This window comes from Notolepis coatsorum (assembly GCF_963971535.1).
Source record: "Notolepis coatsorum genome assembly, chromosome: 16".
In the NCBI taxonomy this organism is placed as follows: domain Eukaryota; kingdom Metazoa; phylum Chordata; class Actinopteri; order Aulopiformes; family Paralepididae; genus Notolepis; species Notolepis coatsorum.
Genome location: NC_140180.1, coordinates 63,215,509 through 63,235,973, shown reverse-complemented (window position 1 = coordinate 63,235,973; position 20,465 = coordinate 63,215,509). Strand labels below are relative to the sequence as shown.

At 44.4% G+C, this 20,465-nt stretch overlaps 1 protein-coding gene across 1 annotated transcript in view; it reads right to left on the bottom strand.

The window, feature by feature from the left end:
* The window catches only part of naa15a (N-alpha-acetyltransferase 15, NatA auxiliary subunit a), a 134,978-nt gene that overhangs the window by 35,908 nt on the left and 78,605 nt on the right, over positions 1 to 20,465 (bottom strand). Inside the window, exons 13-14 of the mRNA XM_084331816.1 lie at positions 14,990 to 15,118; positions 2,556 to 2,769 (exon numbers count right to left, since the gene is read on the bottom strand). Coding sequence (XP_084187942.1) covers positions 2,556 to 2,769; positions 14,990 to 15,118 — 343 coding nt within the window. The remainder of the gene's footprint in view (positions 1 to 2,555; positions 2,770 to 14,989; positions 15,119 to 20,465) is intronic.

Below are 20,465 nucleotides of genomic sequence, written 5' to 3'. Positions count from 1 at the left end.
GATGGAAGGAGCCGGAGAAGCTCACAGTGATTAACTGGTCCCTAACACTGTTGGATGTGATTTATCTTGAGATATCCACGGCGCGGGTGATTGGGGTAGGGCAGGCTGGGATTGACCTGTGGTTCGCAGCAGCTGAGAAGGTCAGGACCGCCGTGTGCGGCTGAGCGGGGTTGGGGTGCTTGTTCGGGGGAGTCCGGCGGTCTCATGGGAGGGGGAGGAGGAAATGTCTTGTCTGTCTTGTCTTTTGTTATGTCCTGAATTTAACTGGGGATTTATTGGGGGGCAGCTATTTAGCTATTTTCTTCACTATTTGGTCATTTATTAGATAGCCCCCGTTGAAACCTTGACATTTTGAAATTAAAAATTTATAAAGGTTGAACTCTATTTTCTTTTCTTTTTGTCTTTATAATTTATAAATTGTTATTCTGTATTATTATTGTTTTTGTTATTTTCCTGTGAAGTTCTGTGTATTGTGATTGTGGTTAACACTTTGATTGCCTAAGGCTAAATTCATGATATACCATCCCTTGCCAGCTCTATTTGTCTATGGAAAAGTTCCCCTTCTTTGCAGGGCTATAACTTTTTAAATTCTATTGCTAAATTGCCATTATTAGGGCCCATTCAAGGTCCTATATGTATTGTTCATTGTGTAGCAACGTTAAACTTTTTCATTCACATATTCATAGTAAAATATGGTCTAAAGTATAAGTATGTTTTCATCTCTTTCTGCAGCTTTCTCCAGAACGTGATTTATAGCCCCAAATGCATTATATTGATGATGAAATACAGTTTGGTAGGAATCTGTGCGAGATCAAAAATTTCAATTGGACGTACTTCTAGAAGTTTCTACGTATCATCTGATGATGACCGGATGGGCGGGGGATCGTTTATAATTCCGTGGGCAGCGTTATATCATTCATCTAGTGTGGGTGATATGATCATCAGAGCAGTTTATATCGAACACGTTCAAAAATAACGCTGAATCTTACCGTATCTTCCTCGCGCCGTTGGACGATGAGCGTGGAACTGAAATATTCCTATTATGGGATGTAGAAATACGCGATCTATTTCCAGGTTGTATAATAGTATATACGTCCAAATCATGTTGTTTATCGAGTTATTGTCGCTATGTATTGTGTCGAGATCGAGTCCCGGGACCTATAGAGAGTGCCCGGAAGTAATATGGACGATCAGCACTTCAACCACATAACTTCCTGTTTGGCGCTTCTGCAGATCGGCCACCAGATGGCGCTCTTGAACCGCTAGAGGTTTGAGAGGAGCTCAGAACTGTGTGTGAAGGCTGCGGATGGAAAATATGATTCCGATCACAGATTTTTGAAATATTGATATTAAAGACGAGTTACGGCGTCCTCGGCAACTTGAGCATGGCGGGGAAGGACGCCTAAACACGTTTTCGGCACTTAAAGTGTTAATGTGTTGTCTTGTTTCATGTGATTAATAATAAAAAAAAAATCATCAAAAAAAAACAATGGCTAATTTAATATAATGATAGTGAAAAATGCAGCACCGCGGCGGGTGCATAAGTAACACATGAACAGCAGATCAGTAGGATGGGCATTTGATTTTCATGCAGCACCGCGGCGAGTGCATAAGTAACACATGAACAGCAGAACAGAATGCATGAAAACACGACTCACCATAACTGCCCTGGGCTTGTTTCAGTCCTCCAAAATCCCTGCTAATGTTTGAAACATGTCAAATGTCCACTCGCCGCCCTCCAATTCCAGATTGGCGTTCAATGCAGCTACTTTATCTGCCAACTTGAACACAGTTGTCATCATTGCCTCGTTTGCTATCTTGTCACCACATATTATGCAGAGAGGACGTCGGCACTGCGATAAATCCGTATTTTAAGTATGACTCCTGTTTATTAAAAGAAGCTTTATGTGTCTTGGAGGTCGTAGGCTCCTCTTCTGGCTCCTCAGTTGGTATTTCCCCTTTGCAAAGAAGCTATCCAAAGACTTTTTTTTTTTTTTTTTTTACACATTTTTGCTAACTCTGCCCGGTACCCGAACGCGGAAGTGAAAGTGCGTTAGGGAAAATATACGCGCGGCCCGGTGGGACTATTGACAAACTATACGAATTTTCCATTGGTTCTCCCAGTCCACGTGACCATTTCTAGCATTTCAATTGGCTATAGTGACAGACATAGATATGATGAATAGATAGATACAGCTTCTCAAAGACACTCTGGCGTCACAAGTGAATATTTCCCGCGCGTAAAATAAATATCATATTCTCAAAATAAACTGACGGGCCAGAAATTATTGCTGGCTGGCCAATTTCGGCCCGCGGGCCGCCTATTGCCGACCCCTAGCATAGAGCGTATGGAGACATTAACATTACGTTATCAAACATAGGGACGAAGACTGTAAAAAAACGTGTCAACAATGTTTTATAATCTTTGTTAATTTATCATAAAAATTCGGTGCCCCCGAAATACAAAAAAAAGGCCCCAAAAATAAATTAAGGGGGGCAAAAAGAGCCCTGGATTTTTTTTTTTATTTCTAACCCTGCTGTGACATGTGACTGACCAGTGTCCGCCTGGCTCTCCTTGCTGTCGTCGGTGAGTGGCTTGTCGTGCAGGGCCAGGTAGATCTGGATGGCAGAGCGGGCAGCCTTGTAGTAGAAGGGGTGCATCCGCAGAACATCCTCCAGCTTCAGCAGGTCCACATAGGAGCGCAGTGTCATCTTCCTCATGCAGTAGGTGTGGAAGTCAAACTGGTCGTCTGTGATCTCTACAAAATGCTGGCAGAGGATGGGGGGGGGGGGGGGTGTTAATGTCACACGGTGCACATAGATACTGCAGAAATCACTCTACGCTATAAAAAAAATCCAACCCTAACTAACCTTACTGTCAGGCACTAATAAACTAACCTACACTGTAGCACTCAACACTTTGATGAACATTGTTAACTCAGCTGATAAGAGTTGTGCCCTTCCTGATGACTTGTCGTACAGAACTTGTAAGTCGCTTTGGATAAAAGCGTCAGCTAAATGACTAAATGTAAATGTACACTACACTCAGATCGGTTCAAATAACAAACTCAGCAAGACCGACGGCTTCTCAGTTACAGTGGGTGACAATATTGTCACAAGGAAAGATGAAATTACCTACCTGGGTTCCATCCTAGAGGCTAATCTTTCCTGTGACAAAATGGCATCCAATGTAATAAAAAAAAGTCAACCAACGAACTCGATTCTTGTACCGGATCTCCTCTCTGGTAAACAAGAATACCCTGAAGACTCTGGCAGGAGCACTCATTCAAGGGTACTACGACTATGCTTGCACCTCATGGTACCAAAGCACCTCAAAGGCACTAAAAACCAAATTACAAACATCTCAAAACAAACTACTCAGACTACTGCTTGACCTGACTCCTAGAACCCACCTCACCCCTGCACACTTTGCCAACCTAGGATGGCTTAGAGTAGACGACAGAGTACAGCAACTTGCAATGGGCCTGGTCTACAAGATACACTACACGACCAAGGTACCCATGTACATGTCAAAATACTTCCCAAAGGTCAGTGAATACCACGATCACAACACCAGAGTGAGCTCCACAAATCATGTAAAACCCAGATTCGGCTCAAACAAGGGACTAAACACGTTTCGCAATTATGCCACATCAATGTGGAACGCCCTACCCAAAGCTGTAAAGGAATGTGAATCACTACCCACCTTCAAAAACACTCTCAAAGAACACCTACGGGAGACTGCAATTCGAAACTGGCCCCTACAAATGTCCTAACCCAGTTGTACAATAAAGACCAAGCATGGCTTTGTCAGTATTCCAATGTACAGTGCCCCCCCCCCCCCCCCCCCCCCATCTCCAATGTACAGCCCCACCCAACCCCACCTCACCTACCCAACCTCCTCCAATGTACAGTTTCTATGTCAAATGTATGTCAGTATTCCAATGTACAGTGTCCCCCCCCCCTACCCAACCCCCCCCCCCCCCCCCCACCTCCAATGTACAGCCCCACCCCACCTACCCAACCTCCTCCAATGCACAGTTTCTATGTCAAATGTATATACTCTTTTTCTGGATTTTTTTTAGTATCACAAACAGTACTGTATTTGCAAATCTGGTATGTCATAAATGTATAGATGTAGCAGTACTGTCTATCTGTATGTCGTGTGTGTCATATGATGAATTGAAAATGGGGGACCCTGATGGAAACAAGACGAAAGTCTTTCTCAGGTCTGCATCCTCTTAACAATTGTATGTATTGAGCTGTACTGTACTGTACCCATTCTGCAATCTGTTAATAAACTTTTCAATCAATCAATCAATCAATTCAATCCCAGTGTAATGGGAGTAAAAACTCTGGTCCCAAAAGTGAAATCCAACTAACTCCAGCTAAGTTTAGAATAGGAGGGCTTTGGTGCAGAGGATAAGCACATTTTCACCAGGGCACCTCAAAATAGATTCCCCAGAGTAAGACACTGGAGCACTCATACCTTCTACATGTTTATTGCAGGGGGGTGACTGACGTTTCAACAAGCATCTTCCTCAGAACAGTGCTCCAGTGTCTTACTTTGGGGTCTATTTTGAAATGCCCTGGTGAAAGGTTTGCTTAGCAGTAAAAACTCCTTTGTTCACTATGCAACTGCTCAATTTGCTGATGTTAGCAGACCTGCCAACCGTGGGAAAATATTTTGAGTACCACAATAGTGTAACACTCACGCACTTTCGCACCATATAAATCGGCTACGAAGAAAGTCTGCAAGACACCACACACGCATACGTAAATCTTTCTTCATAATTCAAATTTTGACTGTTGAAGGGATTAGGCACAATTGTATAATTTGACCCAATTCTTAAATCACTTGCACTCCACTAGACTATATTATGATATACAGTGATTGTCAAAGGTTTGAGTACACCTGCGTAAAACAGTAAAAACAAGATTTCTTCATGATTAAAAATACTTCAAACTGTATAAACCTTTCTATAAACACCCAATAGTTCATTATATGATAATCATAAGTGAATTGGATTCAATTTAATTATTCAATTATAATAGAAATCAAGTACAGTATTAGTCAAAGGTTTGAGTACACCTGCATAAAATAATTTTTTGTTTTATTTTCTATATTGTAACATAATTTTCATTGTCAAGTATTTACAGAAACTTGTCAAACATTTAGAATTTTGAATAAAACCTGGAAATGATCTTCCATTTTTATTTAATAATGAAATAATTGAATAATTATTATCAGCTTACATAAGCACACATTATATAATGAAAAAATGGTATTAAATTGACAAACGATCTAGGAATGTACGTAGGTCGGGCGCCAGGGTGGCGCACCACGTACAGCACTGCGGTGCAACACGGCTGCCCCGGGTTCGACTTCCGGACCCGGCGACCTTTGCCGAATGTCTTCCCCCATCTATCCTCCCATACTTCCTCTCTCTCTCTGCCAGACTGCACTGAAAAAAATCTACCAAAAAAATAAAATAAAAGGAATGTACATAGGTTTTAGCTAAATTATTACCTGAAGCTCCTTGGTGGCTGATGTCAACATCATAATTGCACAACATATAAAATGCATGGTGAGGCATCTTTGAGGGGCGGAGACACGGCCATTGCTCCTGATATTTAGCAAGAAACTTCTATGGCGCAAACAGGCGCATGCACTCACTTCTTTTTAGTAACGTTAACGCTGCTCTCTCTCTCTCCCAGTCAGTATCCTCGTCGTCATCGGTAGGGATGGGTATCGTTAGGATTTTATCGATACTCTTATCGGTTCTTTTTTATTATTTTAAACACAAAAAAATAATATTAAGAACAGAAAAATGGCGCGACCCAGGTCAGTCGCTGTTGGTTTCGCTCAGCAACGATTGTGCAATTTTTTTGCTATTATGTTTGTTTTTACTACTTTTTTTATGAAAACATCACTGGCGGGGACGTCATACGACCGCCAGACACTTATGGACCTAAACTCCGGACTCAAAGAGGAGTTTGGAGACACTTTATGCCTAGAATGGCCACCGGAGATCAGGCGGGACAACAAAGACAAAGGAGCCGGCAGAAAGAGACAGAGGGAAACGAGGAGGCATCAGGCTGAGGTTAAAAATATCTGATTAGCGCCCAGCAATTCCATCCATCTTCCTGGCGAATGCACGTTCGTTGGAGGGGAGGATGGACGATCTGAGAGCGAGGGTCCGTTTCCAACGAGAAATAAAAGACGTCAACATCATGTGTTTTACGGAAACATGGCTCAAGCCAGTGACTCCGGACCACAGCGTCTCTCCCTCGGACTCCTTCACCGTCCTACGTGCGGATCGCACGGCAGCCTCCGGCAAGAGCGTCGGCGGGGGTGTCTGCCTCATTACCAACAATGGTTGGGTTAGCCCCAAGGAGGTGCAGGTACTATCCCGTTCATGCTCCCCGGACATGGAACATCTCTCCATTCTATGCCGCCCGTTCCACCTTCCCAGAGAGTTTACTGCGGTCATCATGACTGCTGTATATATCCCTCCACAAGCGAACACCGCCAGGGCCCTGGCAGAACTACAAGATCATCTAAAAAAACATCAGATCAAACATCCGGATGCAGCGATGATCGTAGCTGGCGATTTCAATCAGGCGAATTTGAAAAAAGTGATGCCGTACTTTTTTCAACACATCGCCTGCTCCACAAGAGGGGTTAACACACTCGACCACCGCTACACCCCGTTCAGAGCCGGCTACAAGGCTGTAGCGGCTCCACCATTGACGGGGGCTACAAGCTCATCCGATCACGACTCCATCTTGTTATTCCCCGCTTACAAACAAAGATCACGTGACGCCGTCGTGTCACGTGAGACAAAAAAATGGACCGACCAATCAGAGGCCACGCTTCAGGATGCGCTCGAGGATGTTGACTGGAATATGTTTCAAGGAAGCGCCAGTGACGTCAGCGAGTTCGCCGACAGCGTTATTTGCTTCATCACAACACTGGCTGATAGTGTTATACCCACAAAGAAGGTGCGGGTGTTCCCAAACCAGAAACCGTGGGTGGACAGTACTATCAGAGCAGCTCTGAAATCCCGCTCCACTGCTTACAACCTGGGCAGAGAGTCGGGAAACATGGAAGAGTACAAGGCTTCAGTCTATACTCTGCGCAAGGCTGTAAAACTTGCAAAACAGACATATGCTGATAAACTGGAGACACAAATGGCACAAAACGACACAAGAGGCTTATGGCGGGGACTGAGGACAATAACTGACTACAAAGTCAGCGCCCCCTCAATGGGGAGCGACGACGCCCCTCTCGCGGACAAACTCAACTCTTTCTACGCTCGGTTTGGTGTAGACAGTGGCGCCGCTAGCTTAACGGCTAGTGACGTCACTGGCGCGCCGGCTGTTGTGGAGGGGGGGGGGGGGCAACCGCGGGGGGCCGGAACGCTCTCTCGTTGTCGGAACACAGTGTGAGAAGAGCATTTATGCAGGTGAACACCAGAAAAGCTGCTGGCCCAGATGGTATAACAGGACGTATACTTAAGTCCTGTGCCAACCAGCTAGCCCCAGTGTTCACCGCCATATTTAATCAATCCCTGGCGGAGTCAATGGTCCCTGCCTGCTTCAAGATGTCTACCATCATCCCTGTACCAAAGAAACCCTCCCCAACATGTCTCAATGACTACAGACCGGTGGCACTCACCTCTGTGGCCATGAAATGTTTCGAGAGGCTGGTCAAGGATCACATTTGTGCCTCCCTCCCCAGTGATATGGACCCCATGCAATTTGCATACAGGTCCACTGACGATGCGGTCTCCCAAGTACTGCACAGCACCCTCTCTCACCTTGACCGCCAGAAGGGGGGCTATGTGAGAATGTTGTTCATTGACTACAGCTCAGCGTTCAACACCATAGTCCCCACCAGACTGGTGGACAAGCTGATCGAGCTGGGTCTGAGCTCCGCTCTGAGCGCCTGGATACTGGTCTTTCTGAGCGAAAGGCCCCAGGCGGTCAGGGTGGGGGGTCAGACCTCCAACACCATCACCCTGAGCATCGGGTCCCCCCAGGGCTGTGTTCTGAGCCCCCTGCTGTACTCACTATACACACACACGACTGTGTGGCCAAGTTCAGCTCCAACTCCATAGTGAAGTTTGCGGACGACACAGTGGTGGTGGGGCTGATCTCGGACAACGACGAGAAGGCCTACCGGGAGGAGGTTGAGGTACTGGAACGCTGGTGCCAGGACAACAGCCTGCTCCTGAACATTGGTAAAACCAAGGAGCTGATCGTGGATTATAGGAGAGGACAGCAGGAGACACACACACCACTGAGGATAAACGGGGCTACCGTGGACAGGGTGAACAGCTTTAAGTACCTGGGGGTCCACATCTCAGAGGATCTGACATGGTCAACACACATAGACTCAGTCGTAAAAAAGGCGAAGCAGCGCCTCTACCACCTGAGACAGTTAAGGAAGTTCAGAGTATCTGGGAAGATACTCCAGTCCTTCTACTCCGGAGCTGTAGAGAGCATCTTGACTGGAAACATCACTGCCTGGTATGGAAACAGCACGGCACAGGACAAGAAGGCCCTACAGAGAGTGGTGCGCTCAGCCGAGCATACCACGGGTACTGCACTACCACCCCTGCAGATTCTATACAACAAGAGGTGCAAATCCAGAGCCTGCAGAATAATGAAAGACCCACACCACCCCAACAACAGCCTGTTCAGGCTGCAAATACCAGCTACTAGGACAGAGGCTTCGGCTCAGCTTCTTCCCCCAGGCCATCAGAGCCCTGAACACTGAACTCTACACACACAAGCACACATGAGCACACACACTGTACACACTCACACACTAGCAGCCACTTTAACATGAGCAAGCACACACTCATGCTGCACACGCCCACACTTATGGCCACTAAGGAAAGGTCACTTTAAAAATAGTATAGCATAACCTGAGATTGTATAAAAAATGTAAATAACTATGTACAAATACCGATATGACCTACTATGTTACTTGTTTATTGCACAATGTTGTTTTATTGGATTCTATTATATGTTGTTACTACTGTATTGCACATCGTTGCGGGCAAGACCAGCTGCATTTCATTGTATACTTGTATGCCGTGACAAATAAAACTCTTGACTTGACTTGAGAATCGACATTGCTTTATTATTCTTTTATATAACTATATTAGATATTACTGCACATGGCTACTTTTTGATCAATTAATACAAGCAGTCAGATAAATTAACTATTTTGGGACTTTCTATTTTATTTAGAACGTTCTTAAATCAGAATGTCCCACCAAATACCCAGCTGTTAAAAACGGTTCAATACTCCATTTTATTAGTAGAGGCTGTGACACTCTTTCACCCTATTCTCTGTCATCCTTCCTAGCTGCTAGGGTGAAGGAACTTTGGGCTTGGCTGGGACCGGTGGTGGTAGAGGGAGGAGGGGTGGGCTGGGACATGGTGGCTGCAGCCTCGGCCTGACGATCTATAAAAAGTTGTCATCTTTCAAATATATTTGTAGCTAAACAATTAGCTAAGCAATTATATTTTATTTATTAGCCTATTCGTAATAATTCGTTATTAGCCTAGCTAACTCTGTATCTTGGCTTACCTGCAGTGGATGCAGATGGAACACTGCAAGCAAAGCAGTCGAAAACGGCGCATTTCTGCACACTAATATTATGTTTTGCCAACAGATGTTTTGACAAATTGCTCGTATTGCCACCCTTACTGGCAAATGTTTTGTTGCACTTGTGGCATCGACTCTCGTAAAGTATACCCATACTTTCGAGCGCGTCGCTCTCTCCGCCATGACGAGCGCATGCAGCTGTCTGTGTGCTGCGCGCTTCAGCAGCACGGAGCCACGGACAGCACCTTCCTTAAGTACCCGTATGTGTATGTGTGAGTGTGAGCTGCTTGCAACGATAATAATAATGGCTCGCTGCGGCTCGCTTCTCGTGCAGACAGAGAGAGGAGAGATAGTTTGCAACGTTTAAATTCCTCGGAAAAAAACCCTCATAATAATAATTTCTCGAGTATCGATATTAGGGCTGGGCGATATGACCAAAAACGTTATCGCAATAAAATTATAAAATTATTTTCATATAATTCGATATCGATAATTATCGTCGATATAATGTCTGTCAAGTTTAATTAACTTCTTATGCTGAGTATCTCATGACAATTTAATAAATATGACACTAAAATACTCTCTTCCGCCACAATATATTGAAACGACGTCCACTGTATACCCCACACTACTATAAACGTGGCCTCAGAATTCACGCCACACACATACTCGGCACGTAAATATATAAAACCGCGCCGTGCAAGCTAGTTATCCTAGCCAGCCTGTTGTTTCTAAGCGAATGTCTCGAGTCGAGTTGATGTCGTCATCAGTCCGCGCACGTTAGCAGTTAGCCGACAAGCGGAGTATCTCATGACAATTTAATAAATATGACACTAAAATACTCTCTTCCGCCACAATATATTGAAACGACGTCCACTGTATACCCCACACTACTATAAACGTGGCCTCAGAATTCACGCCACACACATACTCGGCACGTAAATATATAAAACCGCGCCGTGCAAGCTAGTTATCCTAGCCAGCCTGTTGTTTCTAAGCGAATGTCTCGAGTCGAGTTGATGTCGTCATCAGGCCGCGCACGTTAGCAGTTAGCCGACAAGCGGAGTATCTCATGACAATTTAATAAATATTACCCTAAAATACTCTCTTCCGCCCCAATATATTGAAACGACGTCCACTGTATACCCCACACTACTATAAACGTGGCCTCAGAATTCACTCCACACACATACTCGGCACGTAAATATATAAAATAGTGCCGTGCAAGCTAGTTATCCTAGCCAGCCTCTTGTTTCTAAGCGGTGTATTCCATGACAATGTACTAAATATTACCCTAAAATACTCTCTTCCGCCCCAATATATTGAAACGACGTCCACTGTATACCCCACACTACTATAAACGTGGCCTCAGAATTCACTCCACACACATACTCGGCACGTAAATATATAAAATAGTGCCGTGCAAGGCTAGTTATCCTAGCCAGCCTTGTTTACTACTAGAGTCCTACCTCTCTACCCAGAGGTGCACCGCAGGTAGGGATGGGTACCGAATTCGGTACTTTTGAGGTACCGAACCGAAACACGTCGGTACTACTGAGTATCGAATCAAGTGAGAAACAGAGAAAAAAAAATAATAATAATAATTTTTTTATTAATTTTTTTTTTTTTTACTTTTTTCTTTTCATGTCAACGTTCACACACACAATATATGCTTACCTAGGATTTGACTTGATTCAACAACAAAGCAGTCGGAGCAATGACAAGCCGAAAACTGTCGAAATTGTAGTTATTTGAAGTTTGGATTTTTTTTTTACGACTGAGGTAGGTCAATTAAATTTCTTGAGACTAAAGTACCGAAAAAAGGTACCGTTGGGTACCGGTATCGATTCACAGGTACCGGTATCGGTTCAATTGTGAAAGGTACCCATCCCTAAACGCGGGTCTCCTTCACTGTCGGCCATCTCCTTCACCGATTGGTTGTTAGTGCGTGTGTTCATATCCAAGCTTGGAAAATCGATATATCGAAACTTTGCGACCACGTTTCATGTTTATTTCGAGGAAATAATTTATCGCGATAATATCGTTATCGTTTTATCGCCCAGCCCTAATCGATATACTACCGATAACGTCGGAGCTTATCAATACTCAGTTTTTTTCTAATTTAGTACCGGTTTGCGTTTAGAACCGGGGTCCGGGGGGCATCCCTAGTCATCGGACATCATGATGACTATCTACCTGCAAGGCTAGTCGGGTGACTGGCTGCAATAATAGGAATTATTTAAAATAGATAAAGTAGCCTAACGTTACCGTATCAGTGAATGTTTGCGAGTGAAGATTTGGGTCTGTAAGAGGCTCCTCCCCAGCCTGTATGCAAGAACTCAGCCGAACTCGCTGGAGTCGAGTTTCCGAGACGTTGCAGAAGCACAAGAGGGATTCCATTTAACACATTCCCGGCCATTAGATTAGACGGGCCCCGCTCTAGGACGCCAGCTTTTCATTACAACTTTTCACGTGGTTTGTAGAGCTAAATCTATATTTTCTATTATAGCTATGTATCCATTGTCATTGTCAATTGACAGTATATATAAACCTTCCCTTCGCTAAGCTAATAACGTTAAATCGATTGGCGTTTTGTCCCTACACAAGCTAGAGTTAAAAATCTAAATGCATATGATCGGTATCATGTTCCACCATGAATGCATGAAGGGGGGGGGGGGGCGGGGGAAGTCGTTTCTGATTATTGATTACCAATAACAGCATTCGTTATTACAACAACATACGCTGACCGGGTGGATGGCTATGAAATCAGGCTGAAATTGACGTCAAATCGCTCTTACCTGTGGCCGGTTGGATTCCAAAAATAATTTCCCAGTTATTTGATCGCCATCTGGTAGATCGATATGTCCATTGGCTGATGCTATATTCCTTTACTGCATACTGAATTCGGCATCGCAAAAAAGTTACACCAGGTCTGAAACAAGGATTACTGCATTCTCGAGACAGCGCCACAACCAGGATATGGCCGGTACTGCACTTTTGGAGTCCCAATATGCCTTTTCCAGCCAAAATACAGCTCTGTGACATTGAGTAGGATATTAAAATGGAATAAAATCAAAAACGAGTTAAACACGTATATATACACGTGGTTGGCCTTCGAGCATTGGCTCCCAATCACGTATATATACGTGGATGGCCCCGAATGTGTTAAATACCGAATACATGTACAGTATTGTTTTGTATTGATTGATTGTTTTCTGTAATACATTATTATTATTTTTTTTATACATTTGCATAGTTTCAGCTGGCGTTTCGTACCTGCGTATTTTGACCAAGAATTGCGTGGTTGGTACACAAAATGCGTGCAGGTTGACAGGTCTCTGTTACTTATCTTTTTTTTTGCGAAATTGTGTTCCGTATATTGTATGTCCAGGAAATGTCTTTTTGTACTCGTGTTTAATCTGCCTAGTGGGCAGGATGGCACTGGGCGGAGCAGAGCAGATAAGTTGGGTGATGTGGGACGCCTCAATGGGACGAGGCCTTATTATTTAAAATTTTAACTAAGTGTTATGTTCTTGTACAAGTCAGTTATTCAAGAAGACTGGGGAGAAAAACTGGAATGTTATTCTTATAGATGTCCTCGTCACATCATATAGATGTCCTTGTCACATATTCTCATAGATGTCTTTGTCACATCTTCTTATAGCTGTCCTCGTCAAATCTACTTATAGCTGTCCTCGTCAGATCTTATAGATGTCCTTGTCACATATTCTCATAGATGTCCTTGTCACATCTTCTTATAACTGTCCTCGTCACATCTTATAGCCGTCCTTGTCACATCTTCTTATAGCTGTCCTCGTCACATTCTTCAGAGCACAGTCTTGAGGAGTGAGCGTGAAAAGCAACTTCAGTGCTTAATTAGTTCCAAGACATCTTGGGCTATAGGAGTTAAGCTTAATTTTTACTGCGCACAAAGTAGAGCTAGTGCACCCCACCTAGGCCCACTCCAGTTCACCTACCAGCCCCGACTGGGGGTAGAGGATGCAGTCATCTACCTGCTGAACGGAACCGAGCCTACACTCAGCTAGACAAGCCTGCAAGCACTGTGAGTCATGTTTTTTACTTCTCCGGTGCTTTGATACCAGACGGCCTGGGCTGCTGGGTGAGAAGTTGGAGGTGATGCAGGTAGAGGCCCCCCTGGTATCCTGGGTTGTTGACTTTGACAGGCAGACCACAGTATGTGCGCCTACAAGGCTGTGTGTCAGACAGACTGGTCAGCCCCGCAGGGGACAGTCCTCTCTCCCTTCCTCTTCACTGTCTACACCAACAACTTCCATTATCGGTCAGAGTCCTGCCACCTTCAGAAGTTTTCTGATGACTCTGCAATAGTGGGATGTATAAAGGATGGTGATGAGGAATTCGTCACATGGTGCGAAAAGAACCACCTCCAGCTAAATGTGACGAAGACCAGGGAACTGGCTGTGGATCTGGGGAGGATGAGGAGTACATCTGTGACCCCTGTTTCCATCAGGGGGGGTCGATGTGGACATGGTTGAGGATTACAAGTTCACATCGACAACAAACTGAACAGGTCAAAACACGCAGAGGCACTCTACAAGAAGGGCCAGAGCCGACTCTACTTCCTCAGAAGGCTGGAAGGATGTTGAGGACGTTCTACGAGTCGGTGGTGGCGGGCGCCTTCTTGTACGCTGTGACCTGCTGGGGCAGCGGACTGAGAGCGAGGGACGCAAACAGGCTGGAAAATCTGGTCAGGAAGGCCAGTAACGTGGTGGGGGTGGAGCTGGACTCTGTTAGACTAAGACTCCCAAGATGCAACACTGAACAGCACAGGAAGTCACACCGACAGCCATCAGACTTTATAACACATCACTGTGCCTCACTGCATCACTGAGCACAGGGTGACAAAGGTGAAAAATCTTCCTGGACCTTTACTTTTAAATCGACATTTAAAATTTGTTACACGTAGTACTGTACTTTTCACTGTATATTTTATATTTTAGAATGTATATCGCTGACCGTATTTTATTATTTATTCTTATCCGTGACTTTTGAATACCTAAATGTTTACCGTTTACTGTGAGCAATCTGTAGTGCTGAATTTCCCTCGGGATAAATAAAGTATTTCTATTCTATCTACGTAAAAGAGAGCTGTGGGGTAGACAGGTTTTCTAAAAGTTCTCATGACTAAATGTCCTGATCTAAGAAGAAATTATTTAAAAAAATGTATGTTGGATTATTATTTCTATGAACTACGTCTTATGCTGATGTTTTCTTATGATGATTCTTCTTGACTTTGCCATTGATTACCATGACTAACAATTTAAGCTTTGAAGCAACTGGGTAGAGCCCTAGAGGGTTTTCTGCAGTGTCGTTAAAGATACTCACCCTCTCGATCTCGTGGCATTTCTTGAGGGCGTCTCCGAACTTATTCATGGACTTGTAGGCCAGTGCGCACTCTGTCTGGAACCACATGCACTGCATCTCATTGAGGTTCTCCACCGCTGACGTGCCCTCCTGCAAACATACATACACAGAGTTACTGTATCAATTAATGGTGAGCATCAACCCCCATGACACACACATTCTAAGTGGTTTATTGATGTCAGCTGAAATACTAGGGACAAACGATACACATACCAGATACTCAGACCTTTTGGCTACACACAACTTTATCAATATCTATATATGTATGTGACTGGGCCCAGCAGTTTGTGGCCCATGTCTCCCTCTGTCATTTTTCAGATTTTTACAGATTATGAAAGTACAGAATGTAAGCTTTCAAATGATGCGTCATACATTGAAAATATTTGAAGAAGATATGCTTATTTGAATCTTGTTAAACCTCAAGTCTCAGAGCAGAGACGGCTGCATTTTTAACACCTTGGCAGTCAGGTACTAGGTGTGAACAATAGCTCTTATGTCCACCCCTAACCACTCCCCCACTGGATTAGCTGTTAAGTAACGACAAGTTTTCTCTAGGCTTTTGAAAATGTAGGGCAGACCTAGTTGGTAACAAGGCAGCCGATAGGAGAGGAACTTCCAAATCGCGAATCTTTTTTTTTTTACGGGTCCAGGGCAGCCAATTGATCTACCGTGAGATAATTTTTTCATGTTGCATATTATTCTAATTACACATTAACCCGGGTAATTATTTGTAGAGCAGAGTGTTCTCGAACGGACATATGTGAAAGTTACCAAGGAATTCCTTCGTAACTCGATTTACGAAATTCTTCTGCATTCTCGAACGGCTTCGTATTGAAAATTCATTGTAGGATTTACGAACTCGAAAAGGCAGTCATAAGTCGGACAGACCGGTGTACGCCCGTGTTTTTAACAGCTTTCTTTGGGAGAAGTTCTTTTTTTTTTTTTTTTTACTTTCTTTTTTAGCGTTTATCGCTTTTCTGGTCAAGCATGACCGACAGATACAGGGTGAAACGGGATATAGAGCAGGGGAAGACATTCTAGCAAATGACGGCGGGTCCGGGAATCGAACTCGGAGTCCACCAGATCCGTGACGCAGCACGGTTTTCCCCGACGCAGAAATAGCGCCGAGATATGCGGTGAGCTACTGGAGCCCCCCTGGGAGAAGTTCTTGGGGATTGCGGCCACTTCGATTCTACAGACATCTACGGAATTAAATAATTAAAATGCTAATAAATACGACTATGTCTCGATGTATTGGCGTGCACCGGAATTCATAACAGCTCTATTTGGGAGAAGTCCTTGGGGATTGCGGTCACTTCACATCTGCGGAATTAAATTATAATAAATTCGACAATATAAACAATTGTGTTTTACATTTATAACTCAACTAACCATGTCTGAGAATAAATAAATAAATAAGAACGAATCCGATCGGAGCGGATATAGCTACTGTATAGTGGAATAGACCAGTGGTTCCCAAAGTGGGGGTCGCGAGATGATTCCCAAAAAAAAGCAGTCAGGCCACTGAACTTAGAAGCAGGCCAGGTCAGTTTCTAGTTGCAGCGGCGCAATAGTTAGATAACCTAGGTGGGGAACAACCAGGAGATCACTGCAACTCACACAAGTTGGAGAACTACCTCTCTCTCTCTCTTGCTCACACACACACACACACAGGGAGCCGCATGTGATTGGTGGAGGCGGGACCCTTACAAAAAACGAAAAATCCATCAAAATCAGTGTTGTTGCTAATCATTGACACATGCTAGCCTGTAATAACCCCCCCCAGAAAAATCTACTTTGCATTTGATATATTGCAAATATATGCCATCACACACACTGGCATTTAAAGGCCAACTTGCAGGTTAAACCCTACTCTTCAGTTATGGGTAGTTTACATCATTGGTATCTAATTTCATTATTTATTTTTTTCCATTTGACGGCAGGAAATGCCACTCATAAAAGGTTAAAAAGGTCCACGCACGAATAACATGCACAGAGCAAATCTAAAAGCTTATCAGACGCTAGCAGGGCCGTGACGTCACTCGAGGCAACTTATGCCTTATGCCCGTCCGGGTCATAGTACTACTGGCTATATGGCTCAAGTTTCAAGTTTCTTTAATAGTTGTCATACAGAAGTACAGAATACTTTTATACAAAATGCTTCTTACTGTTACGCTCCAGAGACTGTGCAAGACAAGATAAGTATGAAATAAAATAACAAGTATAGCATGTAAATTAGAAGTAAAAAAATTAGGTCACAGTGTTCAGTATAGACATATGTACAATGTTCGATGCAGAGTAGACGTAACTGAGTTACCATATAATATACAATACTGTGTAGTGTACTAATATACAATACTATATAGTGCAAGGCAGAAATAGGATGAGGTGCAATTTAGGTACAATTTACAGTAGGTGTACGAGTTGTAGTGCAAATCCTTTATCAATAAATATAAAGTGTGTTTGTGTGATCTAAAGTGTGGAGAGTGGGTGCTGCAGTGTGTTGTTTGTTTAAGTGAGTGTGTGCGTGTGGGTGTGTGTGCTGTGTGCATTTGATGGTTGTTGCATAGTGTTTATTGTTCGTTTAGCAGCCTGATGGCCTGGGGATAGAAGCTTCTTCGGAGTCTTTCTGTGCTCGCCTTAAGACTCCGGTATCGCTTGCCTGACCGCAGCAGTTCAAAGAGGCAGTTGTTCGGGTGGCTCGAGTCCTTAATAATTCTCTTAGCCTTCCCCTTGCACCGCTTGTTGTAAATGTTCTGGAGGGTGGGAAGCCCCCCTCCAATTGTGCGTTCGGCTGAACGTGTCACTCTTTGTAGTCAGTGCTACGGTCTTGTGCAGTGCTATTCCCAAACCAGGAGGTGATGTTGCCAGTCAGGATGCTCTCTATTGTACATGAGTAGAAGTTCCTAAGGATCTTCTGACTGACTTGGAACTTCCTTAGGCGCCTGAGGAAGTAGAGGCGTTGTCGTGCCTTCTTCACAACACTGTCAATGTGTGTGGTCCATGTCAAATCCTCGGATATGTGGGCTCCGAGGTACTTGAAACTGTTCACTCTCTCAACCGGTGCCCCGTCGATGCTGAGGGGGCTGTAGACCTTGACCCCCGACCTCCTGAAGTCCACAATCATCTCTGGCTCTGGCAAACTATCATTACACATGGGCAAAACAGAGTCCATTCTCTTCGGTTCAAATAACAAACTCAGCAAGACCGACGGCTTCTCAGTTACAGTGGGTGACAATATTGTCACAAGGAAAGACGAAATTACCTACCTGGGTTCCATCCTAGAGGCAAATCTTTCCTGTGACAAAATGGCATCCAATGTAATAAAAAAAAGTCAACCAACGAACTAGATTCTTGTACCGGATCTCCTCTCTGGTAAACAAGAATACCCTGAAGACTCTGGCAGGAGCACTCATTCAAGGGTACTATGACTATGCATGCACCTCATGGTACCAAAGCACCTCAAAGGTGCTTAAAACAAAATTACAAACATCACAAAACAAACTGGTCAGACTACTACTTGACCTGAACCCCAGAACCCACCTCACCCCTGCCCACTTTGACAACCTAGGATGGCTTAGAGTAGACGACAGAGTACAGCAACTTGCAATGGGCCTGGTCTACAAGATACACTATACGACCGGGGTGCCCATGTACATGTCAAAATACTTCCCAAAGGTCAGTGAATACCACAACCACTACACCAGAGGAAGCTTAACAAATCATGTTAAACCCAGATTCGGCTCAAACAAGGGACTAAACACGTTTCGCAATTATGCCACAACAATGTGGAACGCCCTACCCAAAGCTGTAAAGGAATGTGAATCCCTGCCCACATTCAAAACCGCTCTTAAAGAGCACCTACGGGAGGCTGCAATTCGAAACTGGCCACCGTAAATGCCCAAAACCCCCACCACCTCCTAATAGACAGTCTCCTCCCCACCGCATGTATATATTCCCTCCCCGCCGTATGTATATTTCTCTCCCACCCACCCCCTCCTAATGTACAGTCCCCTCCCCATCATATGTATATACTCTGTCAGGATCTAGGGGTAACAGTACTGTATATTTGAATACCGTTTATGTCACAAATGTATCAGTACTAAATACCTATATGTCCCTATGTCATAAATGTCATGTATGTTGTGTATGTCATAAATGTCTATATGAATTGAAAATGGGGGACCCTGATGGAAACAAGACAAACGTCTTTCTCAGGTCTGCATCCCCTTAACAATTGTATGTATTGAGCCGTACTGTATTGTACCCATTCTGCAATCTGTTAAATAAAGTTCTCATTCATTCATTCATTCACCCCGCTAACGTTAGCATTATGGCTACTGTCGTGAACCATTTTAGATCGGGCCATATAGAGGAGTTTGGGGAACGAGTAAAATGTGCAGGTCCTCTTCTCAGACCTGTGGGGCAAAGCAAACTACACGTCGCGGCATGTTGATAAGATAGCAGCCCCTCGGATAGCACTCGGTGCATCAGTCACGAAAGGGGCTACCACGATAGCTATTAGCTAACGTTACAAGCTCAAACGCCTTATAACTACTACTATTGTAACTGAGGGGTACAATTCCCTGACTGTATTACTAGATATGATACTTACTACCACTACCTTTGTACTTAATATTCGGCCACCCAGTACACGGCATAAATATATTATGATGAACACTGTCACGTAGATGAAACGGATCCAACACAAATGTACGAATTAGAAATAGGTCTTTATTTCTACACAGCGATGGTGTGTAGAGCAAGCACTTAATCAAATCAATCACATTTATGAATGGGAATTAGTATGCACTTTTATGGCAAGAGTATTCGTCGGTATATCAATAGAGAATGTCCAATCTCTGAAGGCGCAGGTGGTACATATACGACCTGGAATAGTTAAGGAATAACAGCAATGGTACTTTAATGATTATATACTGGATACACTAGGGGGGGTTAATCCGGTCGCTTGTAAGCCGACAGGAGTAGGAAGGGGGGGGGGGTAGAATCCGGCTGCCTCATCCGGCCAAGGGTATCCCAGGTGAACCCACTGTAGTGCCGTTCAATGCGCCGGCGATCCTTGGACCACAGATGAAAGCAGGTGGACTCTTTGTGGGCCGGCGTCCTCCGGTCCACGGAGGAGAGACGTGAAGCGACCTCGTCTTGCAGAGCGTCTCCTCACCTTGCGTCCTTCTCCAGGGGGGGGGGTTCCAACACACGGCAGTGTCGGGGGTCTTTATCCATGGAATAATCAACGTATACAAAGCATAATCCGTGCCTGGGAAGGCGGGCTGTCGTCGGTAGAATAATCCGGTATACAGGTCCACTCGCTCGTCGGCTCTGGGGCTCCTCGGGTGCAGCTTCACGTGGGGTCAACCACCCTGGATAAGCAGCCAGTTCTCTGCCCGAAACGATGGGGTACTGACTACGGTAGTAT